Genomic DNA, 26,809 nt, shown 5'->3' on the forward strand with positions numbered 1-26,809 from the left:
AGGCCTGACTATTTTCAGCTGCTGTACGAACGTACAGACATTCCTCTTCTTCAGTTTCACCTGTGAGGATCCAGTAGCTTATTTTTGGGAGTGCTGGTAAATGTGAAGTTCAATCTAATTATAAGCCGGGCTTCATTAAATGCCCAATTACCTGAGGGAGAATAGCTGATACGGGCAAAATCCAGCACAGTGAGGGGGACACAAGGACCAGGCTAGCCAGCTACAAAAATCGGTTGTTTGAGTGACAGGCAGAGTTCACTCAAGTATGTTGCTGTGTCTTGCAGAGCCAATCCTGTCATTCCATCAGGACAAAAGACCTTTGGGATGAAGCTGTTCCACACTGTTCCCCCCCCCCCCCATTTTATGGTGCTCCTTAAAGCCACCTTCGGTCTCAGTGTTCTCTGATCCTCACCCATCACAGCTGCCATGTCCCCATTTATGCTAGGACACTGATCTAAGCTCTTCCAGCTACAATCTTTCATAATCCTCCAGCACCGACCAATCCCCCTCTCTCTCTTTCTTTCTTCTTACCAAACTCCTGACATTTTTAGGCAAGGAAGCACAGTCATCCACAAACTACATTTCCTTAAGGTAGGTCATGACTAATGTCCAAGGTACACTGCATTAAACAGAATAGACTTGCTACACGGACAGGCTAATGGTCTGTATTCACAAGTTGGTGGAAAGGTGAGGAGGACTCAGCCTTCCCCTCTGTGTCATACTTGCCATCTCATGACCTGAGATTACGTTTCAAAGCATTTAGGAGTTAGCTGCTTCAAGAATGACACGTACGCTAGCTGACAGTTTAATGGCTACTTATTTCCCTCCAACTGCTGACCGTGAATTTCGACCTGAGCCGAAGTATTGCTGTAATCTTTGCATCCCACCCACACACGAGTGCCTGTGACTGCTCTCTGTCCCATTGATGTCTCAACCATCTGTTCCTTAATCCACCAGACAGGCAGCAGTGCACTCACACTGCAAAGACTCCACAGAAAGAAGGCACCTGGAAGAGACAAATCTCCCTCCCCCACCCCTCTGCCACCCAGTAAATGAATGTCTCCTCATTATTTCTCTGTCACTCCTATACCTCCTTCATACCTAAACAGCATACAACTAAAGCGACTGCAATTGGGCAACAGGACATTCTCCACTGTACATTGCGCTCTTGCGGTACAGCTAGACACAATGCAGAATGTCTGCCAATAACCCAAACTTCCGAGCAATGGGCACTAAGGTAATGATGTGTGCACTGGCATCTCAGATGGCCCCCTCTATGCTTATGAAGCTTAGGCACAGGTGAGTCAGAGGCTAAAAAGAGAAAGGAGATTACAGTACGCTGGCATAGACCTCCTAAAAGCCATGCTGCCAAAATTCTTACGTAGACTTTTATCCTTTCATTGAAATCCACTATTTGACAGGACTGCATAAACAGTAAAATGCTAAACCATTCTGTTTTTACCCCATTGTTTCAACAGATTGGTTGATAATAAAATTTACTGATAGTTCTGATAATTCTGTCGACTTGGATTTGACACTCAGTGACACTCATTTTTCAATGAGTGAAAAACCTTTTGGAAATGAATTGATTTACTTGTAAATGTCCATTTGATGCAGGATTTTGAACCAGACTAAGCCCAACTAAAATTTTATTTTAACTATTTAATTTCAAGCTTCAACTTGTACTATGGGGTCACATGTTGTAAAAAATAAAACGTTTATTCAAGAATGATTTAGAGAAAATTTGTTGCTTGTGGCAAAATAATAATAATAATAATAATTTCTTTAAAAAATGGCATTACTTTGGAAAGCAGACAGGAATGTAATAGCCTACTCCGTATCTTACTGATATGCACACTGCACACAAACGGTTGCATCCTACACTAATAAATCAGATAATATATGAGCAGCACTACAAGCTACAATGCTGTTTATGACTTCTTCGTTTTCAAGGAAGTGTGTAAATTGAGAAAACTCAATCCCACAATCTTTGCGACTGTGAATGAGGAAGTGTCAAACCAAATTCCACAAGTGTTTTCCGATTGTTGTTGGTGCATAGTATACATTCCGACAAAGGGAGGCAAGTTTTGTAATGGAACAGGTTTGTCACTTACCTTCAGCTTTTTGTTGAGTTTACAGCAGTATCTGTACAGCATCGCCAGGTTTAGGGGGCCGAAATCGGCGTAAAAACTAAAAAGAAAAGGAAATCTTGGCTAAAAGTGTCCCCAAATAACACAGAAATAGTAGGCTACAACAGTCATGTATATAAATAACACCTTTTAACACTAACAGTTATCACGAAAATGAGAAAAAACTAAGGATTTCATAAATGTCAGAGATTTTGTTAAACAAACATCATTTAACCTCATTACGCCAAAGTTTTTTTTTTTTTAGGATTCAATCGCAATTATGATTAAAAAGCCTACAAGCCTATCAGAGGACATCGAATAGGGTTCCAATTGCATTATGTAAAAGCACTAAATGAGGAGAACAATGCCTTTATTAAAAGGAGTTGAAAATATTAATTAAAATTGTTGCATAACTCCTTTGAATGCAGGAGTTCAGCTGTGCTACTTGTTGCCGCTGTCCAGTCGAGCATTAACAAATGCGTCGTGTGGTGGGGAGGGAAGGGAGGTGCTAGGGAAACGAACAAAACTTACTTCTCATACACAAATTCGTCATCCGTGCAGAAATAGTGCGTGTTTGCAGTGCTTTTTGGTTTGCTTCTTAAGGTTGCAAAATACAGTCGGTCTAAGAAACAGAGGGGAAGACAAAAAGTAATTAGCAAGGAAAGTATCCTACATGTGTCGCATATCAACGTTAATTCATCTTATGTAGATACACCAACTCCCACACTATGAAAATGGATTTAGTCGGTTTACCTGAATGTAAAAAGTACAACAAATGCAACGCTATGTAAACTTAACTCAGCAGTAGCTACTAAACAACACTTAGCTATTGAAAAATTAATGAAATCGAGCCAGCCACCTCTCGTCCGCTAGCTAGCCAATGCTTCATTCCGAAAAGGGACAAGGTAGCTAAGGCACATACAATTTGAATGTTAATGTCAGTATATTAACATTCAAATGCAACGGGGTAATTATCTGACGTTGGCTCACAAAAAGCAACGTTAATAAAATGTTTGCATTTGTAGATAGTCTAGTTTACCAAAGCTGAACATTGCATTTTATTTCCAGATGACTATCTACAAATAAGAATTAACGTAACCGTTATGTGAATTCACGTGGTGTAAGTTACATTGTAACATCAGCCTAGTCAACTGGCTACCTAGTATCAGAATGGAAATACAGAACTGAAGGTACAAAAAGTCTAAATAGATAGTCTAAGCTAAGTAACGTTACTTACTTGCGATTACAAAGCACAAACCCAAGCTATCGGACAAGTTATCAGTAAGTAGCGTAGCTAGTCTACGTTAATGCACTGGCTTGGTATGAAATTGTCTATTTGGTGACACCTTAAAATAGGAATGTATTACAATGTATCCATAAATAATTACAAATACAGCAAACAAAGCTAGCAATGTTACGCAGTAATTGCTAACATTTCTTTTAACAACATTCGTTTGCTTGTCTCGCTAGCTAACATGAGATGCATCCAGTCAGTTGCAGCATCAATTATTTAAACACAAACAATGCAATTCTGGTCACGTTTTTATTAATTGAAGACAGTTAGATTGTTAGCTCATATGAAAGCTAGCTAATCACAACAAAAGTGTCAATCCGGAGTTAGTTTCTGAACTGCGCCTCCTAACAACGGAAACAATGCCCGATGTCGGACGACGACCACAGGAGTAGAGCTATTTGATTCAGGATGGATAGTCTCCAGTCAGTCTAGGCTACTAACTACTGCATGTAATATCAGCGTTAAACTTGCAGATGATTCCTTCTTTCTTACCTTTAATAAACTCGGATGCTCCTATTAGTTCATTGTCGTCTGCCATTTTAAATAAAGTAGAAAGGATCGCTGAATGTTTAAGGCTGTCTAGAGTCATGGACAAAAATCACAAGTTGCACAATTTAAAAAAAAAAAAAAAAAAGATTAAATACAGCCAACAGCCTAGAAAAACACTCGGTGTGCGGAGTCGTACTAAGTGTCCAAAATACTTTCTTCTCGATCAGACAGAACTTCCAGAAAGTCGCTAGCACCAGCCAATTATCCTTCTTCAGAAATCGTATGTCGATACTAACAGAATGATGGCTAGCTGACTAGCTGGCTAGCTAGTAGCTAGTCCTACGCAGTCCAGCCAGCTATGCTATTTTATGAGCTCCGCTGCTTGGTAAAAGAATCAATGAGACGTCATTTGAGAATTCCGAAACAACTTCCATGTCCTGAGAAAAAGTGAAGAACAGTCTTAAATGGAATTCCCCTTTCCCTCTATCGATCAGCGATCGCGTAGGCGGGTGTGGTAATCTATCTCTGTTTGCGAGAGGTTAAAATGCGAGACTGGTCTTATTCCCTCACTTCTTTCCGATCCCAGTACTAGGCGAAAATCTGTTCCCCTCCATGGCTGCAGACACACACTAGCCTCCAAGGAACATCTTAAAGGGACATCACATGGTAACCAAGCGCCCAATCACCACACAACTGCACGTTGCTAAGGTCTGGTCTCCCTCGGCCAATCAGCAAAAGAGACGCTGCTGGTGAAGTAAACATTGGATGGAAATTATATTGTAGGCTATTTCGATTCAGAATTCAAAGCTTATCAAAAGCTTTGGTGTTGATGTTTTTAGTATCGATTGTTTGTTCATCGACTGGTGTTGACATCGACTGTTTGCTCATTTAAATGACACAATTTGTTCATTTAAGATACTGTAAAGAAAATATTGTGAATATAATTAACCAATATGATAACCTAATCATTACACATGGGAACATATTACAGTTCACTAATATCCCGTGGTTATTTTGCTGACCAGCAAAACACTGTTATTAACAATTAATCCCATCTTCTAAAGTAGATCAATTGCTTGGGCTATGTATTGAAATCATTATTTTATTATTAATTATTATTATTATTATTATTTTTTGGAACATACTGTATTCACTCCAGGTTAACAAACAGTGTAAGAAAGTTGATGTAAGAGTAAAGCATTATAACTTACCTCAGTACTCTATGGACAGTACTCTAAACTAGAGCTTCAATTGACCAAACACAATGGATGGGTAAAAGTAGTTAGTTACCTCTGCTGTCCATTAGCAGACCAACAGATATACGCACATATAATCTACAACTCATGCACAAAAAGTTAAGCCAGGAATATAAATTGTGACTCCAGGATCCTATGTCAGGCCAGGGTGGAATATTTATTTATTTATTTATTTACATTACACACTCTTAAGAAGTAACAGTGAGACAGCTGCACCGGGGGTCTGTCTGCCCTCCTACCCTTTTTGTGGCATTTATTGTGGGCTTGCTTGTATTTTCTGGCCATATAAATACGGAAGGTGTATGGAGGTCAAGCAATAAAAGACAAAAAGGTCTCAGTGGGAGAGGTGCTGTATTGGGTAGCTGTGGTCACTGCTCTGGGCTGAATCATTTCAGAGACACTGGTAAATCTGACATCATTGATCTCTGGTTGGTAGTTTGTGGTAGTTTCATGTATGTGAATCATTTAAAGCCACATGATCAGAGTCACCACCATCAACTAAACGTTTCACCCTTTTTCAGTTAGCCTTGTAACATCAGTACCGGCTTGTTATTTTTCATTGCATCACAGAAAAGGCCTTCGTGATTGTCTTAGCCAACTCCTTTTTTCTTTGCTAACAGAAAGGAACTTTGTCCAAGCCAGGTGCCTCATATTATTGGAGCTTAATTAGATTTCTGTGGTGTATAGAGGTTGATGTTCACATTGACCTGCTGAGTAGTTTACATGTTTATTGCAGTTCTATAATCACTTCCCAGTCAGTTTTCTTTAATTTTCAGTGCCATGCAGAGAGGCAAATGCTATTGAAGCCTTCATAATGGATCCTCTGGGATGGCTGCATCCCTAGCCTTTCACGGTCAAGACAGACACTTTAAACACAAGGCCTTTGTTCGATAACAGAGAATAAAAGAAAGACATGATGCAACTGGATAGGACATTTGCCATTTAACCAGCGTCCATGAATTGAAAATGAGATCACGGTACATCTGCTTTCATCTACTCTCAACCCTTTTTTAAAAAGACGACTGATGATTCAGTCTTACCTGCTATGAGGGAGATCCAGACTCTCTGGATGTTTGTGGGTGGATAGCTCCATTCACTGTGCTCCTGGTCCTTCCAGGGTGGGATGTCTGACATGCCTTCATGGGGGTGCAGCAGGGAGGGGCGGTTTGGAAGACCCAGGACTTCAGAGGGGTGCTCCGTTTGAAGGCTGAAAGGTTCCACTTCCAGCCGTGCTGGGTACACTGCGCAAAACAGAGCGAAAGCACCTGCCGAGCCGAGGACTGGACGTACCTTTGGAAGGGATTCAGAGGCGTCTCCTGACAGGGGAACACAGAGCAGGGGAAGATTGGCTCAGGTGACGGACTCAGGTTACTGAAAAAGCACTGGTCCTCCTAGGGGTGTTCGGTTACTCCCCAGATCAGGTGCGAATTTCAGGCTTCCTTGAGTTACCACTCCGATTTATCAGCCCGCCAAGGTTGTTTCCTTTTTATGGAAATGGATCTCAATCGGAGAAACGACACAGTTTTCACCCACTTGTTACCAGTTGTGTCATTTTACATCTCTCTTTGTTGCTGTGGATATAGTCTCTTGTATACTACATTTTCACTGAGAAGTACAGTGGGCTTCTCCCTCTGAGATTATCTGATACTCTGAGATAGTGACATCATGGAAAAGCAAGGATACAACCTAACCCTGCAAATCCATGGGGTTTCCTGTCAAGAGCAGATTTACGTATTCACTAAGAGCTATAACAAACGAGGGGATCTCTCCCAAGTGTTTGTTTTGCTGAAGTACACAGCCATACACAATGCTGTAGAAACATTACTGCAGCCAATGCTGTTTGTCTCCTTTGATAACATTGTAAGGAACAGCATACAACATTAGAAAGTATAAAAAATAAAGCTAAAACTAAGCAGAAAAGAAATAAGTTTCCTAATGGTTTGGTTTCCTATTAGCTATGTAGCACTGATAAAAGTTGATACAATGTGCACGGCTTCCATTGTGCATTGTGTTCTGAAGAGTGGCAGTGAATAGAGGTGAGCCTGTGTCTCTATCTGTCAGTGTGCTGGTCACACCGTACAGCCCACAGGAAGCGAATCTTTGGACTTCAGCTGTTTGTTGACAAAAGCTACTTACACAACTTTTGGCAGCGCAGCACACAGGAAGGGTTGAGTAAGGTGATGAAGGACCAAATGAAAGACAGTTTATTCTTAGTGCACTACGCATACTGCACGCCAGTATTTATACACAGGCTCGTTCTCTGGTGTACTTAGTCCCTCTGCCGCAGTGACCACTTTTGAGAGCCTGGACTTGAACAGTCTGTGTATGAAGGAATTGTGAGATAATTCTTGGGGGAAACTCATTAATACTTTTTTTTATATATTCTGCCTTTAGTGGCTTTCCCAGGTCAGACAGGTAATAACACCATGACGACACAGTGTAACATGTGGCAGTATATTTTAATTTAAGTCTTATTTACACCTAGCTCTGCTAGAACTATGTTCTATTTTTAAGGAGAGCAAACTGTCTGCCCGTATGTTTTTTCCACTTCATTCAGGCAGGAGGAAAGCAGAGGGTATTACAGACAGATGGGATGACAGTATAGTGAGTTTAATGGTCGCATGGGAGATATTTCTATATGGTTTGAGAATCAGCCACCCTACAGACTGCCACAGTATCTCACAAATATTCTCAAATTTTAAGTTACTCATTTACTACTGACATTTTCTCATAAAGACACCATTGCACATTTTATTTCATACTTCAGAAGTTCAGATATAAAGAATTTGTTGAATAATTGTGCATCATCCAAAATAAGCATTTGTTGAATGATTGTGCATCATTCAGAATAAGAATTAAACCATAAATAATATATTCTGTGGGAGGGAAAACAGCTGCAGAGAGAAAAATCAGGAGTCAGGAGTCATGTCAATCATAAATCAACACTTTTCCTTATTTTCATAGTGTTTGCTGTCCAATATTATGTTTGTAGACTCACTTGTGTCCATGTAGCAGTTTCATTTTTAAGGCAAGTAATCAGTCATTTACACAATACCTAGGCATCACTCTACATTTTACTTGGCAAAAAGCTAACCAGTGAAGAGGAACTGGTTGTTTTGTAAAGGCCTGTTTTTGAAAAAAAAATTAATTAAAGCCCAATACAGTCTCCTCTGACCTCCCAAACAGATCAGGATTGTTGATTGTGTGTGTGTGTGTGTGTGTGTGTGTGTGGGTGGGTGGGTGGGGGGGGCTGTGAACTCTGAGGCCACCTGCTGTGGATGAGTAGGGATAACAGAAGAGGGAGCGATGAGGACATAACTGACACAGCTCTGCATATTGCATAACATCCTCTCCCTCAAAAAACACAGCCAGGTGTCTAGCCTCTTCAAAAGCAAGACTGCATTTTTCCTGCACTGCTGCTGTTCTGGTTTTTATAAATCAGAGGAATTACATGGGCACTTTGAGCAGAGGCCATGTGTTTCAGAAATGATGGACACAAAGGAATTAAGACCCTAATCCTATAGTACCATTTCCATGCAACAGATATAAAAAGGAAAATATTTTGCGCTTCCTCAAAAAGGAACCACCATACAATTGCTTCATAATTTGCACTTTTTTCTAATACTCTCTTCCTCTATATAGAAGGTTAAAAACTTAGTTTTGTTTCCAAGTTGATTTTCTGTAATTGCAATTGTGTTGTTTTTATGACCATTGTTCAAACATGTTTTTTTTATGGAATCCTCTTTGCACTTGAGCTGCAACAGATGTGCATGACAGACTGCTCTGAATGACAGGATATTGAAAGGAACAGGGTGGCAACACCCACTTCCCAGCAGAGATTACTCATTGGCCCTTGAACAATATCAATCTGCCCCTTCCCCTCAATACTGCATCCCCCACCCCCGCCAAGCAGGCCCCAGTGCTCTTCCTCCATATGCATTCATGGCCACTGAGGCAGGCCCAGCTCTTCTTTTTGTTCCCGGCATCTGCTGAAGCCGGAGGACAATAGGGGAGGAGGAATCAGCCACATCACGCTGGAGAGTCTTCCTAAGTCCATTGTTGCTTCTCCTCCACGGCCCGCTCCTCACTCTTACCACTCCCAGAAGAAACTGCACGTTTTCAAAGTGCGATCACCTGGTTCTTATACAGAAAAAAAATAATAAAAATTGTGCCACTCCAGGGAAACTGGCAAAAAAGGAAACCAGTTAATGCCAGGAGTTAAGAGCTAAGCCCTACTAGAGCCTTGAGTCTCGCTTGCAAAGAACTTTAATTGGCACATTAAGAACACAATTCTGATTGCTCTAATCTACCTGGTGAACAGGTCCAACTGACAGGGCCAGGGACACAACAGTGAGATCTAGAGCCTACAATAGTTCACTGAGCAATTAATGCAGAGATTCACTCAGTACTGCAACCGACCTCTGTACTTTACACACAAAACTGATGATCTGGAAAGAGTTAACGGTACACTAGCGAGATGAACATTTAAAAAACACATTTTTTTAAACCCATAAATGGATTTTTAAAAATTGTTTTAGCTTCACTTTTTCCACCAAGTAATCTAGGAAACATTTTCAATGCCAAATACCTGAGTGAAAGATTTAGTGTGTAGACAGGCCTGCTCCTTTAGCTACCAAGTTTTTTCTGTACAGTTTGTGCATGGAACTTGATAGGTACTAATGGTTTTAAGTAAATAAATGTAATTTCCCCTATTTTAAATCATTTAAGTACAAAAGCATTTTTTCTTAATGTCTTCTTTGCAGAAAAATAGAAGTCGTTCTACAGAACCTTATATTGTTAAAAAATAACAAATTCCCATTTACTTCAATATACCATAAACATGCAGACATATGCATCGAGGCAGCTTTGTTGACACCTGACCTGTGAGAAATGAACACAGAGTTGGCCCCGGCTCTCTAATGACTACTTTTAGAGATGGATAAGCAGCGGTAGGTATTAAAGAAGCTCTGGAATATAACATTGTATTGTTAGGTGCTGTGACTGAACAAACATTTCCAAGCAAAATTCAAAGAATAGTTTTATTACAGCATAAGGCAATACCCTGAGTAACACAAGCTAAGAGGGTAGTAGTAATTAATGTAGGGGGGTTGGGAATTCGGATGACTGGTCTTCAAGGCATTTGTTCAAAGAATATTGAGGGGGGGAAAGCCAGGAATAATTAATGCATCTGGGTGTCCTCCGCTTCTCTCTCTTCCATCATCGCTTACACCAGGACAGCTTCATTTTTACAACACCAGTGACATCACGGTAGTGTTTCTGCTACAGTCCTATCACCAGAGGAAGTCAGGCAGCTCTGTGTGACAGTGGGGGGGGTCAAGGCCAATGGGTGGGGTTAGGGTGAGGGTGAGGAAGGACTAGAAGTTGGAGTTGGGGACGGCAGCTCCCTGGCACTCTATGATGTAGGTGTCGCTGGTGGAAAGCTCATCCTCCGCCTTCGTCACTACAAACTTGGCCTGTAGGACCAGAAAGTTGAATGAAGCGCATTCGATGGCAAAGCAGAGCATATTAGGCACTTGAGCAATTTAACATGCTTATGCGAGCACATTTTCCCACTCTCAATCCAAATGATCACTATTACTCCAAGCATCAATTGCACCTTTCAACTACTATCAAGGCTCAGGAGGAGACACAAAACGTTGTTCAGAATCCAGAAGTTGCAGCAGCAGCATGTGGGACGCGCGATGCTAAAGGATATAAACTAGCTCACGGCCCGTTTCTTAGGAACCCACCTTCGTGAGCTGTTCTGCCACATGGATGGCGGTCTGTGTGTGCAGCGTGACTGGCCCGGTGCGGATTCTGGACGTGCCCTGTGCCAGCGCCATGAACATGATGAGCTGCCAAAGGAAAGGAGAAAAGCAGCTTCAGCAGGTGCTTAACTGTGTGTGTGTGTGTGTGTGTGTGTATCCACATGTATGAGCGTGTGTGTGTATGCATGTTTGTGTGCATGCATGTGCTTGAGTGTGTGTTTGTGCGCGTGTGTGCGCTTGTATGGTGTGCTTGTGTGTGTGCCTGTGCTTGTATGGCATGTGTGTGTGTGTGTATGATGTGTGTTGTGTGTGTGTGCATGTGCTCGTATGGTGCGTGCGTGTGTGTCAGTGTCTGTGTGCTTCCACACGTCTCACCTGGTCCTGTAGGAACTCGTCCACACAGCCGTTGTGTCTGATGTTCCTCAGCAGCATTTCTGCAGCCTCCATGCCCACTTTATCAGCATACACACCTGAGCAAGGCACAACAGAGCTTTAGTGGTCAGACCACACACACACACACACACACACACACACAGACAGACACACAGACACACACACAATCCAGCCATTTACGCTGACCTTGTGTTACACAGGACAGCAGGTTCACATCCAAATCATTCATAAACAGAACTGTGCACTCTCAACTTCACCAGGACAAAATTACACTTTAGCATGAATCTATACTAATTTTCAAATTAAAACATTAATCAACCATCCACATTATCCTTTACAATGTGTCATTTCATTAAACATACTATAAACTGCTACACAAGAGGACCCACAAAACCCCCTTTAAACCAGCATAACAGTCCACATAAAAGGCCTTGCCCAGTCACAGCGTTACACCAAATTAGACCTTACATCACCTCGTTAGACATGCAAGCCAAGAGAATTACACACAGCCAAGCGTTAACTGTATTTTGCTTTTCCTGTCATACAGTGCCCTCTGGTGGCTTGTGTAATTATGCAGAGACGCAGCAGTAACAGCAGTGCATCCTTACCAACAACAGGACTGGCCTGTACACTACACCCAGAAGGGGAGCCACAAACCAAGACCACAACAACCTGGGGCTCCCGTACCACAACAAACTCACCTTTCTTGCCCAAGGCGGAGCCAGCAAATATACAGCCAGTGGAAGACTCTGCAATGATACTTAAGAGAGGAGAGGAAAACAATGTTAGTGCCATCATTTACAAAGCAATCAATCAAGGGGAAAGGGGAAGGGTGGAAGACCACACACACACACGCACGTGCAAGCACACACACACAGGACAGAAATAGCACAGAAATAACAGCAACTTCCTCTTCAGCAGAGAGAAAGACTTCATCAAAAAAACATTACAAGGGAATCCACGCTCAGTGAAAGTGTACAGAAATCAAAACCACTATGTGGGCAGCACACAGGAGATTATGCTCCATTCTAAGGCTCATCTCGTTCCCTTCCTTGTGTTTTTAATGCCCTCACTACACTGGCACATCAAGCTGGAAGCAATCTGCCAGAACAAGGAGAGTCAACTGAGACCACTACGGATGGCTGGACCCACAGGCCACAGTGACTCACCCAGGGCTGCTGAGGTTTTAAAGTGTAGAGTAACACACAGGACGTTGCCTGCCATAGTACTGCAGCAATGCAGAGCCATTGGCACAAACCGTTGCTCCACAGAAGTCACTCAAGCACTAAATTTACCAAATTCACTCAGTCTTTCAGTATAGCTTTAGCCAGTCACATACTCTTGATTTTGAATCACATTTATGGACTACTGCAGTTAAACCTGCAGAAAGAGGAGGTGGTGCAGAAAGAGGCACAGTCCCTGGCTGTGACGCAGGCTTACATGATGCCGTTCCCATTGCCGCAGGCCTTGTCCTTCTCCTGCAGGGACTGGATGTTGACGTACAAGTCCTTGATCTCCTTCCTGATGCTGCGCACGGCTGCCGTTGACATGTCCTTGGCGAGCTTAAAGGGACAGAGAGACCACAGCCATGGCAACATCACCGACAGCCCCTTTCGATAAGAGTCAATCAAAATAAACATGGCTTCAGCTGGCCGGCTGATTTACTTAAGTGTCTTCCTGTGAACGCACAAGCTTGGCCTACAAGATCCCCATTTGTTTTATGTTCATACTACATTTTGTCAGTATGGATACAGTGGCACAAGGACAGAGTTTGTCCACTGATCCACATACGATTAATCATAGGGGGAAAAAAAAAACAAAACTAATACTTAACAAAAAGTATATGTCCAAAGATTTTCCGTGCGTAGAACTAAGCCAGCATCTCTCAGGTGTAAATATAAAGGAACTCATTAAGCGCTGGTTTATTCATTAGGGATTAGGTGGGGATTTGTTCTTGGCGGCACGCTCGACTCCTCAGATGGGCTGGGCTACCTTAAAGGGCAGAACGCCAGCCACGAAGGCCCTGCCGTAGATCTTGGTGATGGTGCCCCTCTCCGTCATGCTGATGGGACTCAGCTCCTTCACCGGATTGACCTTGACCACCACCTCACCTCCACCTTTGGGATAGTACCCTCTGTTCAAGAGGTCAAAAGAACAATGTCAGCCAAACAAAGAACATCAGATACAAAAGCATATGCTGTTCTACAAAAACAGAACGGTTGGCCATTTCAAATGCACCAACTAGCTGAAGGACAAATTCTTGTATTTATTGATTCACAAAGCTAGCATATGTTGTGCAGGCACCCCATTCACTAAAATGACAGAGAGCCTCTGCACTTACCTCATTTTCAGATCACAGTCAAAATGCACCCCAAATTTCTCCATGATTGGCTTGAAAACCTGAAAGACAATTTTCTACCATCAGTCAAATCAAATAACAAACGCTCATTAGCTACAGTATTGTAGAGAGGAAAGCCGAGTTGGTGTGAAAGCCATAACTGTGACTGTAGGCTGAAGGGAACAAGACTGTTATGCACCATTAGATAAACATGCAGAACGAGAAGACGAGAAGAAAAAACAAAAACAAAAAAAATAAACTCTGGCAGACTCTGCAGAATCTTCAGATCTCTATATTGATCATCCTAACCTCCACAGCCTCTAATCCAGCGTGCTCCGACCCCCATACCTTTATGGTGTAGTCGATCTGAGGAGCCATCTCCGCGTTGGTGCCCCCCTTCAGACACAGCTCAGACGGCCCAGCAGCAAACAGCGCACAGGGCAGGGCGACCTGCAGCAACAGCCCCACACTCCTGGAACAGAGACATGGGTTCAGATACAGGACCACAGCACCCTAAAACACACGCTCCAACCGCATGCTTCACAGATGAGTCCCAGCCTGTCATAAGCCAGGCCACAATATCCATGGTTTTTCACATCAGCTGGTTTTGTAATAATCAAACACTGCCATAAGAAATGCTACTAAATTTGGACTAACTGGGTTCAACTGTCCAAGGTATATGAAAGTACCGCTGCCTTAAACCTTATGCCGATCTGGTCAACATTCACAGGCCCAAAACATATTTATATTGAATCTGGTCAGTCTAGATTTTGTGAATGCACACTGGCAAACGTGCCATTTGAAAAAACAACCCCAGGCAAAAGAACTGCAGCACAAGCCAGCTCAGGCTAATATGGTATTATACAAAAGCCTTGTCAGCACTGCAGTCACAAGAGTTGGAAGTCTTGGATTGCACCTTACCCTGCAGTATGGGTGTCTGCAATGTGATTCCCACCCTTAATTTTGCCAGGGGTCAGTGTGATTTCTGTAGATCCAACCATGGCCCCCTCCAGATTGCCCCCAGTCAAGTCCCGCACCAGCTCCAACCCTGACAAATGCTGAGGTCTGAAGGGATTAAAGGGGAAGTTTGCTATAAAAAGTAAGAAAGTGAAGGCTCACTAGCTCATTCTGAACTCAAAATGTACATAGTGAAGTTCACACATTAAAATGTATTATTGATGCCGTTGAAGATATAAACCGTAAACAGTGAAGTTCAGGTCAACATAATACTAAAATAGACATTATTCAGAGATGATGTTTCGATTTTGTTTACATTTTTTGTCTGATGAACAGAAAACATGCTTGTTGACAAAAAACGTTTGACAGATTGCAAACAATTCAATCGTAATTGCGTCCTCAAATTAAATCACTTGCGGATGATCAGAAAAATACTAACACACAAAATTTTGTTAGGGCACTTTTTAAAAAACCTAAAATGATTAACGAACACGGTACCAACTAGCCATGTGCTTGCGTTAGCTAGCTTGCTAACTAACAAAGGATCACATGATCACAGAAAATGTACAAAGACTGAGTTCTGCATGTATAAACGTTACAGAATATACCAAACAGCTTTAAAAAATGTTTAAAAATGTTCAACAATGTCGGTGTTGATTTGCAGTGGACTATGAAGTAGCTGACTCGCTATACAAAAATAACTAACTGCAAATCAACTTTGCTTTGTTTCTCATTCACTCAAACAGTCTGGTCAAGCGTCTAGTCTACCATCCCCGTCTCAACTACCGGCATCTATGTATGCGCTAGCTAGAGAACATCAATTTAGGAGTATACACACAAAATACATTTTGAAATACATATTCTTATTACCTTAATCCTGGTGTACTTCTACCTGCTCGGATTTTGTTTATTCTTACAGAGGCGCCATGGATGCAACTCAGTGCCGCAGACACTCTCAATATCTGACCCCCCTTAAAAAAGGAAAACAAAGTCAAAAACTGAAATACTTCAATAACGATTATAGTTAGCAATTAATAATTCTGATAATCTACAATTATTTAGCTAGCTCATAAAAGAAATTAAAGCTATACAAATAGCTAGCTAGCTAGCTAGCTACTCACCCCCTCCATTACACTTCCGTCAATTTCGAACGACGTTGCAGCCATTTTTAAGAAGGAAATTATTGTAGCTCGTTTAATTCTGAAATGAGTTCAGTCACAAAAATCGTAGAATACTTCTTTCACAAACAGTATGAAGTCAGTATTTAAAGTAGACCACTCAACTCAACCTCCGTGTAGCGCTAACTAGCTAACGTTACTATCGCAGCTGAGATATTGACCGGCGACTGAGAACAAACAATACTGAGCCAACCGCGAACTTCGCACCAGTCACTGCGCACTGGCACTGCGCTCAATTTAAGTAATGTCAAATTCTACTTTGCTGAAAATATACGCTCGTTTCACAACTACTGTTGAAAGTTCCTAATAAATATTTCGGACACTTCAGTCAGTTCCCCAGTTCAGAGTAAAATGAATTTATAGCCGCTAGCAGTTGGTCAGTGGACTGCGTCTGTACATGCGCAGACATGCGCAACAGCACAGCACTGTTTGAGTGCATTGTGTGAGAAAGTTAGAAGAAAGGACTTTCATTCATCAGAAAAGCTCGCCAGACGCCTGACCCTGTGCCGACAATAAAGGAGCAGCCAATGAATCTATATAACTGTTCTGCCAGACTGCTACATAGGGTAGTGCCAGTGAGAGGGATATCTTAGCTAATTACTTATTTAGACTTATTTGAAGTCTACTGCCAAAAGGATTGTTTCATTTTAGTAAATTATCTTGCGCCTAAAATGTTTACAGAATAATGCTCCTTTTCCTTTAAACCAAATGCTTATGGGCTTTCACTTAAACTTTTTAACAATTGACAGTAGCCTATGGACGAATATATGGCCTACCACCTTCAGCGAAAAATGAACTTTGTGGTTTTGTGATTATGTGCTGATATCATATTTGTTCTCTGGTCTTAACACAACCTAATTGTTTTATTTACCATAACACAAAGCGAATGTTTTCCTACAGTGTATACTTTTTTGTAGAGGGTCTAGAAAGTCTATGCCCAAATTTTGGAGTTTATTGGGCCAAAACCAAATCTTTGCAATTCAACAAAATTCTCAAATTTCAAAGATAACTGTACAACTTTAAAATGTTGTGTATGTGTTTTGTGCTTAGTGTGTACCATTACAGCATAGCTTTTCAGAGCCAATTATATTTGTGCGAACTTCAGTTCAGGCAATACAAGTGTATTTAGATAGAATTGAGATTTACATTATCTATGTAGCCTGTATGACATGACATAACTTGTCATTTGCCTAAGCTTTCACATTCATGTCACGTTTAGTATGATCTTTTCAAATTACCACCCCCTTTTTTGGCCAAATCAAAATATAACAATTTAAATGGCATTCATATATATAGTAATGTGGCATTTTATCCTTGCCACTAACATTTGTTGGTATTTACCTGATGTCATGGCTTCAAACAGACAAGCATTAATGTGTTTTTACCAAAACACTCATTTTTGTTTCTACAAAGCTTATTTACTGTTGGATTATTATTGATCTCAGATAATATATTTAAAGCCAATTGTCAAATCCAATTTATTTATTTGTTTGTTTGGTTTTGCACAAAATGCTACCACATAAAGTTTAATTATGCTTTCTGCAGTAGGCACGTTAGGTTTTATAATTTAACTTTTTAGGTTTACGCTTGCGTCCTATTCGTTCTTTCAACAGGTAGGCCAATAGCTTTTTTAACACAGGACCCTTATCTATCCGATTTTGCCCTACACTGTCAACGGCAAGTCGCCCTCTAGCCGTCTTTTATTAGAACAACATCTCAGAAACACGGTGAAGTCTGCCCTTCAGAGCACGATTCTTATTGGCTATGCAAGAGGGGCGTAATCAGTTCGTCAGATCCGGGCAAGGAATAATTCGGAGTAAAGATGGCGGCAGTTACAACATTGAGGGGTTCATTCACTTTTATGAGACGCTTGGTAAGAGTGCATACTTCAGTTAGATGCTACGGCATCAAGTAGTGTTTTTCAAAACTGTTAATGACGCTGTGGTGTAAGTATTTGCGCGATGGGTCACACGACAATCAGGGAAGAAAATGAAGTACACCGCCGCGGTTAGCCGGCTTGTTAGCTCTCGCTAGATTGTGGACCAAGCAGGATGTTTTAAAACTAACATTAGCAATCTGGCGAGCTAACAGGCCAACTGTTTGAGATTTGAGGACACGTTTACACTCCAGCGACACGTTGTTTATGTTGCCAACAAGTTCGTTGCTTAATATTATGAACAGTAGCATGTGCAGACAGCCAACATTTAACGTAAAAAAATCATTGATCTTAGCTATCGTGTTTGCGAGGGTATTGTCGGTAATGTAATTGGAATGAACTAAAGTTAGCTAGCAGGTTGGAAATCTAGTCATACAAGGTTTGGACACGGAAACATGTTCTTGTGTTTTGCACTGTTTAGCTATGAGGAAGTTTCCAGGATGCACTGATCAAGTTGCCTGCTGTTGACATCGGTGACGCTATGTAGCTGTCTAACTACTGTCCTCATCACCTTCATGCATGATGTCAACTTCCCTGTTTGTTATAATTTGCACAATTAATACAGGTTTTTATTCTGTACTATAGAGTACTACTATATAATCTTATCTATATGGGTTGATAATCTTTCCCCCCCGTTACTATCTTTGTTTAGCACCGAGTTTTACGGTCAGTTGTTTGATTCATGTATTTGGATATCTCGCAGAACAGTACTGTATTAGGAGCTAATGTAATTATCCTCCCAGTGTTCTGTTGTTGTAAGTAGTTTTAGATAAAAGCAGCCGATTACTTTTTGTTGTGTGTATGTGTATGCGCACACATGAAAGGCTTGGAGCCGGTAACCAAGCTGACATAACAAGCTACAAGTGGAAATGCCCCTTCTGATCTTAAGACAGTGATAGCGTCATACTCCAGGCCTCTCAATTCAGCATCCTCTCTACCAGCAGTCTGGCCAATCTCTTTGAGCACCTGGCAGCCTCCTCTCTCCTTTGGATCTTTTCTGCCCTCTTTCCCTGATGGTGGAATGACCTTCCCCAATCAGTCAGAAAAGGAGATTTGCTGTCTCCTGCAGACATATTTTATAAAGTCACTTTTTCAGACTACCTTTTTAAGTGTTTCTATAAAAATGAACCATTGTCTCAGTTTATCTTTAGGTCTTGAGGCATTCCCCTTGATGATGGCTTATTTAAATTTTATGTACCTTTAGCTATTTGTGGTGTTTGCTTACCATGTGAAGTGCACTTTGTAAATTGCTTTGGCTTAAACTGTGCTGAATGACCGAATTGTAAATTGTAACATCAAAACAAAAAGTGGCTTGTTTAATGTTTTTCCTCTTCATTGCAGCTGTCTGCACACCACTATAAGCACTGCTGCTCTCGGCTCCAGATGATTCGACCAGAATACAGGCTCAGTCACTCATCTCTCCATGTCCCCCAACAGTATAGGTGTTTTAGAACAAGCTATGGTAAATAGTTTTATTATTCTAAATAACTATAATGTTATATATCACATTATTATGAGGAGAATGTTATATGAACTTATCACCCTTTTTCCACAGTCAAGACAGGTCCCATTTTGCAGTTCAAACTGTCAGATATTGGGGAGGGGATCATGGAGGTCACTGTGAAAGAATGGTAGGTTGTGTTTTTCTTTTGTTTAAAAATGCTTACATGTAATTGACCTAATATTAATCCTGGGCCTTTCCGTGGTTTGATAGCCAATGCAAATACGTTTTCTCTGGCTTAGAGATAAAATTTTGTTTATATATTACTCATAAATGGCTGGGATTTCTTGATTTTGAATAAATAGCAGTCAGAACGGGAATACACCTGTTTTTGTAAAATGTTTTTTACAAAACAACTTTTACAAAGCTTTCTGTTTCACATTGGTTGCGATTTTATTGTTGTTAGTGACAGGTGGTTATTTTTTGTGTTTTTGCGTGTTGTTGTTTATTAATATGTTTATTCATTTTTTTAAATGAGTTGTATACTGTTTCAGGAGTATGTTACAATGTCTTTTGAGACTGAAATTAAAATGAATTGTGCAAAGTAAAGTTCTTTGAATGAATACATTGTGCCCATACCATCAGGATCCAACAGAGGGCACCCAAGCTATGGGTGTTAATGCAGATTCATTTGCTTGAATATGAACACTGCGTGCTTTCAGGTCCTAGAAGTTTCTTTTGGCACATATGTATAGTGCCGCAGGCCATCTCATTGGACAGTTGCAGTATTAAAATAAATTTAAAAAACCCAGAAAACCATTGCCTTTCATTGGTCTTCAGGTGGCTTGCACCTGAAAGCTGGAACTTATCTTGATTGCAACTTTGCCTAGTGGTGTTTGCTTACCTGATAAATGTCCTTTTCAAAGTTCCTTTGGCTACAAGTGTCTGCCCAATCACTGAAGTCACAAATTTGTTAATAATATGTAAGTGCTTACTAAATCAAAGCCACATTAAGCAAGGTTCTGGTCTTTGGTAAAGTCACTTTTGCTTACCGTACTGACGCTGAGCAAATGAAACTTGTGTAGCAGCAAAACAAGACCCTGTAAAAATAGAGAACTGTGATACTACTGCACAGCCTATGACTAATGCACTGTCTGAACCTCAGATAACTGCTGGATACTGTGAGCGGTGTTGTTGCTGAAATAAGAGCTAGCAATGTGGAGGGTTCCAAAAAAGACACCTAGAGCACTCACAGAGGATGTCTCCGAGTGTAGTTGACGGTGCAGTAACAAGCAAAGTACCATTTGACTGACAAATTCTCAAAAGTTCAGTTGAAGTTGGCCTTATTGCATACTAGTGAACAATCATTGTCATTTTATTTCAAATATGATATTTTGTTCCTTCACTGGCATATGTACTATTTCTCCTATGTAAATGTAATTTAATTTATTGAAACTGATAACGTCATATAGGTATATTTTTAACCAAGTACCATTTGGTTATTTTTTCATTAGTAAACATCACTGTGGGGTTGTGGACTATAATGGGGCCAAACCATTGTGAGAGCGGGATTAAAAATCGGCCCCATTCTGACCTCCACATGGATGCCACTTGGAGATATATAAAAAGATGTTCACTTGTTCATGCTGTATCGCATCAGTCATCCCTTTTCTCATCTGCACATCAGGTATGTGAAGGAGGGGGACAAGGTTTCTCAGTTTGACAGCATATGTGAAGTACAGAGTGACAAGGCATCGGTCACGATCACCAGCCGCTACGATGGTGTGATCCGAAAGCTCTACTACGATATTGACTCCATTGCACTCGTCGGCACCCCGCTCGTCGACATTGAAACTGATGCTGGCCCGGGTAAGTGCACTCCTCACTCCATATTCTTAACTGAGAGTCTTTGTTCCTCACAGTATAACCACCAATGTAATATGAGTACGTATTTAGTTCATGGTTGTGAAATGTTTATTGGTTCATATTTGACCTATAGCATCACAGCTCTGACTTTCTTACATGCCTGCGCTTTTTTTAATAGGTTGAATATTTGACCACAGCTGTTTAAATGGAGACAAAAAATGGAAGGAGAGGTTTTCTGTTTGATAAACACCAGAAAGTTTTCTGTCTGGTGTTAAAGCAGCTCTGAACCGAAGCTGCTTATATTCTGTGCTTCTTATATTTTAACTAAAAGTGGACCTCGTCCTTTTGTTCAGAAACTTGGTGCTTACCAATATTCCCTTCCTTTTTGGAGATTTGAGGGGATTAAGATGCAAGGGGTTTTTGGTACCCGTGGGAGAGAGTGAAGGGGTGCTTTACACTTTGATTGAGAGAGGGGATGGGCATGTGAAGTAGCTCTAGAACATTCTCTGCAGCTCTACCTCCTTCACTCCTTATTAATGGTTTGAGGCATTCCAAAACCACTCGTGTTTCATGGTTCCAAGCCCATTTCTTTAAAGTTTTTTTTCCTCAGATGTCTTGCAAAGTTTGGCTTGAGCTGGCGTAAGAATGAATGGCAGGATAGCAGTAATAAGCTGCATTTCTCCTTTACTGTACTTTACGGCACTTTTGATTTTTGTGGGCCACCTTTGTCTCTGGCTTTCCATTCAGAGGTAGCCCCAGAAGAAGATATAGTAGAGACACCGGCAATGGCGCAAGATGAGCACACCCACCAGCAAATCAAGGGACATAAGACCCAGGCAACGCCTGCAGTCCGACGCCTGGCCATGGAGAACAATGTGGGTTAACCTTTAGAGAGCACACCAACACAACGTAACCGTGAACCATGGAACAGATGCACGTGCACTGTTACACACTACTCTAACTACTCTGCCTTAGTCGAGGCTGTAAGTCTTTTTCATGCGTGCACTTGCACAGATGTATCGTGATCTGTAGGCTATACTGCATAAACCTCACTCAAGTCAAGCACCCGTTTCCCCAGAGTTACTGATGGCAGATGTCAGGCCGGTTATACTGTATGATATGCTCCCCATAGCCTTACATAAACCCCCCCCTTTCTGAGTTACCATTGTTTCAAGCTCATTAAAACGCAATCATATTTACAAAGTTACTGAGCAAGTGCAAAAATCAACACCTTCCAAAAAATATGTTTTAGCAACACAAAGACTACATCAATCACCTGATCATCAGTCAGTCAGAACACCAGTTGAGTTTAACTTACGGAGGTACGGAGTGAAAGAAAGACAGCTCCTGCAAATTGTCACCAGTGGTTGTAAACTCCTGGGGAAGGGGCCAGGAGTTGCTAGGTTGGTAGGGACAAAACAATGGAAAGGGTTGTGATGGATGACACTGTTTGTCAAAGCTGTTTTCCTGGCAGGCCAGTTAATTCCCCCTTCTCCTGCGCTGGGCATAAAAATAAAAATGGGGTGTTAAATCTAAACAGCCTCTCATTGCCCACCATAGAGGTCCTGTTGCTATGGATCCTAGTGGGGTCTGTAGCCGGGGGCAGGGCTGAAAGTTGAGTGGAGTGCACAGACCAATACAGGACCCTTAGTTCTTGGAACAAGTTGGGCAATAATCTCTGGAATGCTATTCAAAGTACAACGACTTTCTTTTGTTTGTGTCTGGTGTTTTCAGAGTGAAGTTTAGTCCACTGATGGACATACCAGCTGTCTGTGCTGCAGTAGGCCATATATATATAAAATTGTTTAGCCTTGTATGTAAATGCACGGATTAATAGAACAATGCTTAAAATGTACATAAGAATGTTATGTTAAGTAGCTCAAATCCTAACTTAAAATGTCCAATTTTGCATCATAAAACAAGATGTTAGAACCTCCTACATTCTTGCTGGCTCTCTGTGATTTTGGGGAGAAATTTGTTCTTTCACTTTCTTGTATAGGAGCTCTGTCTTGTATCCTTAAACTAAAAAACTAAAACAAGCATAAGTTGTCCAGTCCACAGCAATGAAGCCCCCTGTATTGCCCAAGACACCTGTGCGTTTGGCCTCCCACAGATCAAGCTGAGCGAGGTGGTGGGGACAGGGAGGGACGGGCGCATCCTGAAAGAGGACATCCTCAACTTCCTGGCCAAGCAGACGGGGGCCATCCTGCCCCCCTCCCCGTTCCAGGAGATTCAGCCGCCCCCACCTGCAGCCGCTGCAGGACCACCTCCTGCCAAGCCTAAAGAGAAAGTGCCCCCACCGAGCATCCCCCAACCCGTGGCCCCGAGACCAGTGTTCACTGGCAAGGACGTCACCGAACCTCTCAAAGGTGAGGGTGCTTCTCCTCATCACTATCCACTCTGATAATGGAGGGAATGTATTTTAGATATTTTCCCCCATTTATTTGTGTTCCCTCTGGCTAGAGCCGTCATTTGATACTCAGTTTCGGGGATATTACTGTGTGCCTGTGTCAGTGCGGTTTTAAATTGAACTTTCTTGTGAACAGGTTTCCACAAAGCAATGGTGAGAACCATGACTGCCGCCTTAAAGATCCCACACTTTGGTTACTGCGACGAGGTGGACCTGACAAAGTTGGTTCACCTGCGCTCGGAGCTGAAAGACCTGGCCGAGTCCCGTGGCGTCAAGCTCAGCTACATGCCTTTCTTCATGAAGGTACCTGGGGACCATGAGTACATCCCATGATTCATCCTGCTAGTGTTTGTTAAGTTGAAGGCACAAATGTCAGGAGCTCACATATCGGAGTGTTTGTGTACCTGGATGTTGACTTATGGCGAAGGCTTAGTGGAGGACTGGGGTTCAGGTTCTTGTGCAATTTGACGGTAACGCCTTCCTCTTCCTGAACAGGCAGCATCCTTGGGGCTGCTGCACTTCCCCATCCTGAATGCCTCTGTGGATGAGAACTGCCAGAACATCACCTACAAGGTCAGGCACTTCACACGTCTGGGCCAATAGAAACATGGCGTGATGATACTGTACTTTAATCCTAATGGATTGGGGATGAGAAAAGCTGGTGAAATTAAAGTGATGGATATTGAATTATGAGTCCCAGCGTTGTTTAGCAGCCTAGAACTTTTCTCAAGTCATGCTGTGCAATTCTTATTATTTTGAAAAATAACATGCAGTGCAAAGTCATGTGGGAATGCATCTAAGGACACGATAGACATGATGATGGATTTTTCATTTTTAAGCAAGCCAAGTTTAACACAGAGTTGTACTCCATTTAGCTGAGCACCAGGGAATGATGCTATTGTAAATTATGACTTCTCCTCAAACATTAAGAGAGATAACTGAATGAGATATGGAAGGATGTGTAAATCCCCAGTGACTGTTGAGTGTGTGACCACCTGGCGTCCTGCTCCTCCCACTCGAAACGCAGGCGTCCCACAACATCGGCTTGGCCATGGACACGGCGCAGGGCCTGATCGTGCCCAATATCAAGAACGTGCAGCTGCTGAGCGTCTTCGACATCGCCCTGGAGCTCAACCGGCTGCAGACTATGGGCTCCACCAGCCAGCTGGGCACTGCCGACCTCACAGGGGGCACCTTCACCATCTCCAACATCGGCTCGGTGAGCAGGACGCCCGGGGCATGGGGGATGGCACAGAACATAGGGACAGGAACGAGGGAGTGAGCATGGTTTAGTTCATACTGCGGTCCTTCAATTAGTAAAGTTTTCATGGACTCTCTTTACTTCCTGTCAGATTGGTGGCACGTATGCAAAGCCAGTGATCCTGCCCCCAGAAGTGGCGATTGGAGCCCTGGGGAAGATCCAGGTTTGTGAGGCATTTGTGTTATGATGAATCTGTTTCCACGTGTGTTCTTACGTATGGAGAATGAGATGAACCACCATTTGCCGTAATTTCCTTTTATATTTGCAAGTTATATGTGCCGTGCTAACGATTGTCAAATGAGGTTGAACACAAACCCCATCAAGAGTGCGGTAGGTTTGCAAGAGACGGGTAGCCTAGAAATTCCTTTTTCATAAGCCGTAGCCTGAGAGAGCGATTGTTTCCATGTGCGGTCTTGAACCCAGAAGTCAAGATTGCAATGTTTACTCCTCCCTCCAGGTGCTGCCCAGGTTTAACGCCAAGGGCGAGGTGGCGAAAGCGCATATCATGAACGTCAGCTGGTCCGCTGACCACCGGATTATAGACGGAGCGACCATGTGCCGCTTTTCTAACATGTGGAGGGCTTATCTGGAGAACCCCGCCTCCATGGTCCTGGACCTCAAATGAGCACACAGCACTTCCGAAGCCCCAGGTGTGAAACTGACGATTATGTAGTGCCGTGAAACTGACCCTCCTGGGTGCTGTTGCCGCTGGCTCCTGAATTCTGTTTTTTCTATTCCCACTCTCCCCCCCCCCCCCTTGCTGCTGTCCTGGATGGCTGCACATTGCAAGGACGTTGTAGCATTTGCAGTCACGTGAAGAAAGTCGACAGCAGGGTCATTCCTTCCTTTTCTGTGTGTTCACTTTGAGTCCTTTTCTCCCTCATCATTGCCTTACTAAACTGACAGGAGATGGTTACAAAAGAAAGCTAAATGATCTGAGAACGTTTGGTTGTGGAGAAAGCGTACCCTCCCCTGATAGCAAGCTGAAATCCTGTGGACGGGAGTTGGTCCGTGCTAAATGCACACAGTCATTAGGAGGTGTTCTCTAAACACTACAACATTTCAGGCACAAGGATAAAGTTCCAGGACAGTGCTCTGCTTTGTGCTGAATGGGGTTAGAATGAAAATCTCTGACACCTGGGGATATGAACAGTTACTGTACAGAAGGTCATGTAACAACGATTTCTAGTTTGTTTGAGCAATTTGTATGTTTCTAAGGTACTGCTTTTGTAGTGCTCTGTATTTCATTAGAACCCATTGCTTTCCACACTGTCTGGATATGTCCTTAAGATTGCTAACGGAGAATGTGGTTAAGTTAAGGGTAGAACATTTGTATTACTAGGTCGTTTGGGGATAATGGGAAGTTATTATGCATTACTGGTGTTTAGTGGAGTCTGTGCTACTTGCAGAGACAAATACCATTACAGGATTACCCAATAACCAAGAGCGACTGGTCAGGTTTTCTGGTGTGGATCTTGAAGAATAAAGAAAAAAGTTTTAATAAAACTGGTGTGTACGTGATCATCATATCGCTTGTCCTCATTCATGATGTGACATTGTGTAATAAAAAATAAACCTTGACTCTGTACTTAAATATGAATCAGTTGGTTTTTATTTATTCTGAAACATGTCGCAGTGGCAAATGTTATGCAACTACCTAGAATATGAGGTAAGGTAGAGGGCACTTAGGTTCTTAAAAACTTTACGAGAAGGAATTAATCCAGAGTTAATGAGAACAACTCTTCTATTGACAATAAGAAAAGTACAGTAGCTGTAACGCGCAATTTGTAAGAAGCCTGAATATTTATTATAAGTAGATGCTGAAGTGCTGACGTCGCCTGGTCGCATCCCTGAAAAACCGGGAGCTCATTTTAAAGGATCCAGTACAAGCGCAGCTCCGCTTTTGCTGTTGGTAGAGGCGTTTTTGTACGGCGTCTTTCACCGTAAATTTAATAAAATCAAAACTGGTGAGTGTAATTTCAGCACTATCAATTGAATTTCTGGACCGGTATATTTATTTTATTTCTCGCTTTTTGTACTTTGTTAAGAAGCGTAGGCTAATAGATAATTAAATTTTACATTAAACAACCGGG

General features: G+C 42.0%; 3 protein-coding genes across 12 annotated transcripts in view; 1 reads left to right on the forward strand and 2 right to left on the reverse strand.

Moving 5' to 3' along the window:
* The window catches only part of cdc14ab (cell division cycle 14Ab), a 49,342-nt gene extending 42,187 nt beyond the window's left edge, over window positions 1–7,155 (reverse strand). For 4 of the 9 annotated variants that reach the window (XM_035414018.1, XM_035414017.1, XM_035414015.1 and 1 more), the window contains exons 1-3: window positions 3,916–4,557; window positions 2,661–2,751; window positions 2,115–2,190 (exon numbers count right to left, since the gene is read on the reverse strand). In XM_035414018.1, the coding sequence (XP_035269909.1) occupies window positions 2,115–2,190; window positions 2,661–2,751; window positions 3,916–4,012 (264 nt within the window). In that variant the 5' untranslated portion in view covers window positions 4,013–4,557. Of the gene's footprint in view, window positions 1–2,114; window positions 2,191–2,660; window positions 2,752–3,915; window positions 4,558–6,208 lie in introns of those variants that run through there. The other 5 variants (XM_035414019.1, XM_035414020.1, XM_035414021.1 and 2 more) reach the window with 4 other exon arrangements.
* Window positions 7,156–10,193: 3,038 nt separating this feature from the next.
* Window positions 10,194–16,212, reverse strand: rtca (RNA 3'-terminal phosphate cyclase). The gene is made up of 11 exons (XM_035411965.1): window positions 15,746–16,212; window positions 15,495–15,595; window positions 14,589–14,732; window positions 14,016–14,139; window positions 13,671–13,729; window positions 13,322–13,463; window positions 12,770–12,891; window positions 12,031–12,089; window positions 11,312–11,406; window positions 10,919–11,023; window positions 10,194–10,642 (listed from the first exon to the last, which is right to left on the reverse strand). The coding sequence occupies exons 1-11, from the start codon at window positions 15,788–15,790 to the stop codon at window positions 10,544–10,546; spliced, it is 1,095 nt and encodes a 364-aa protein (XP_035267856.1). The 5' UTR covers window positions 15,791–16,212; the 3' UTR covers window positions 10,194–10,543.
* A 1,366-nt stretch (window positions 16,213–17,578) lies between these two features.
* On the forward strand, window positions 17,579–26,313 carry dbt (dihydrolipoamide branched chain transacylase E2). 2 transcript variants are annotated; one of them, XM_035412640.1, is made up of 11 exons: window positions 17,579–17,675; window positions 19,080–19,200; window positions 19,294–19,369; window positions 20,867–21,048; window positions 21,793–21,920; window positions 23,159–23,414; window positions 23,592–23,758; window positions 23,951–24,028; window positions 24,483–24,674; window positions 24,808–24,879; window positions 25,174–26,313. In XM_035412640.1, the coding sequence occupies exons 1-11, from the start codon at window positions 17,625–17,627 to the stop codon at window positions 25,339–25,341; spliced, it is 1,491 nt and encodes a 496-aa protein (XP_035268531.1). In that variant the 5' UTR covers window positions 17,579–17,624; the 3' UTR covers window positions 25,342–26,313. The 2 variants fall into 2 exon arrangements, with proteins under 2 accessions (XP_035268531.1, XP_035268532.1); XM_035412641.1 differs by having other exon boundaries at window positions 17,671–17,748.
* Window positions 26,314–26,809: the final 496 nt, after the last annotated feature.

Source organism: Anguilla anguilla, chromosome 4 (assembly GCF_013347855.1).
Source record: "Anguilla anguilla isolate fAngAng1 chromosome 4, fAngAng1.pri, whole genome shotgun sequence".
NCBI classification, from domain to species: domain Eukaryota; kingdom Metazoa; phylum Chordata; class Actinopteri; order Anguilliformes; family Anguillidae; genus Anguilla; species Anguilla anguilla.

Excerpts from the sequence above, each read along its gene's own strand:
- rtca (XM_035411965.1), bottom strand. The coding sequence starts at position 15,790 with ATGGCTGCAACGTCGTTCGAAATTGACGGAAGTGTAATGGAGGGG. Across the intron at positions 14,733-15,494 it reads AGAAGTACACCAGGATTAAG|ACCTCAGCATTTGTCAGGGT; the intron begins GTAATAAGAATA and ends TAATCCCTTCAG. Across the intron at positions 10,643-10,918 it reads TGGCAGAACAGCTCACGAAG|GCCAAGTTTGTAGTGACGAA; the intron begins GTGGGTTCCTAA and ends CTGGTCCTACAG.
- dbt (XM_035412640.1), top strand. The coding sequence starts at position 17,625 with ATGGCGGCAGTTACAACATTGAGGGGTTCATTCACTTTTATGAGACGC. Across the intron at positions 24,029-24,482 it reads GCCAGAACATCACCTACAAG|GCGTCCCACAACATCGGCTT; the intron begins GTCAGGCACTTC and ends CTCGAAACGCAG. Across the intron at positions 24,880-25,173 it reads GAGCCCTGGGGAAGATCCAG|GTGCTGCCCAGGTTTAACGC; the intron begins GTTTGTGAGGCA and ends TCCTCCCTCCAG.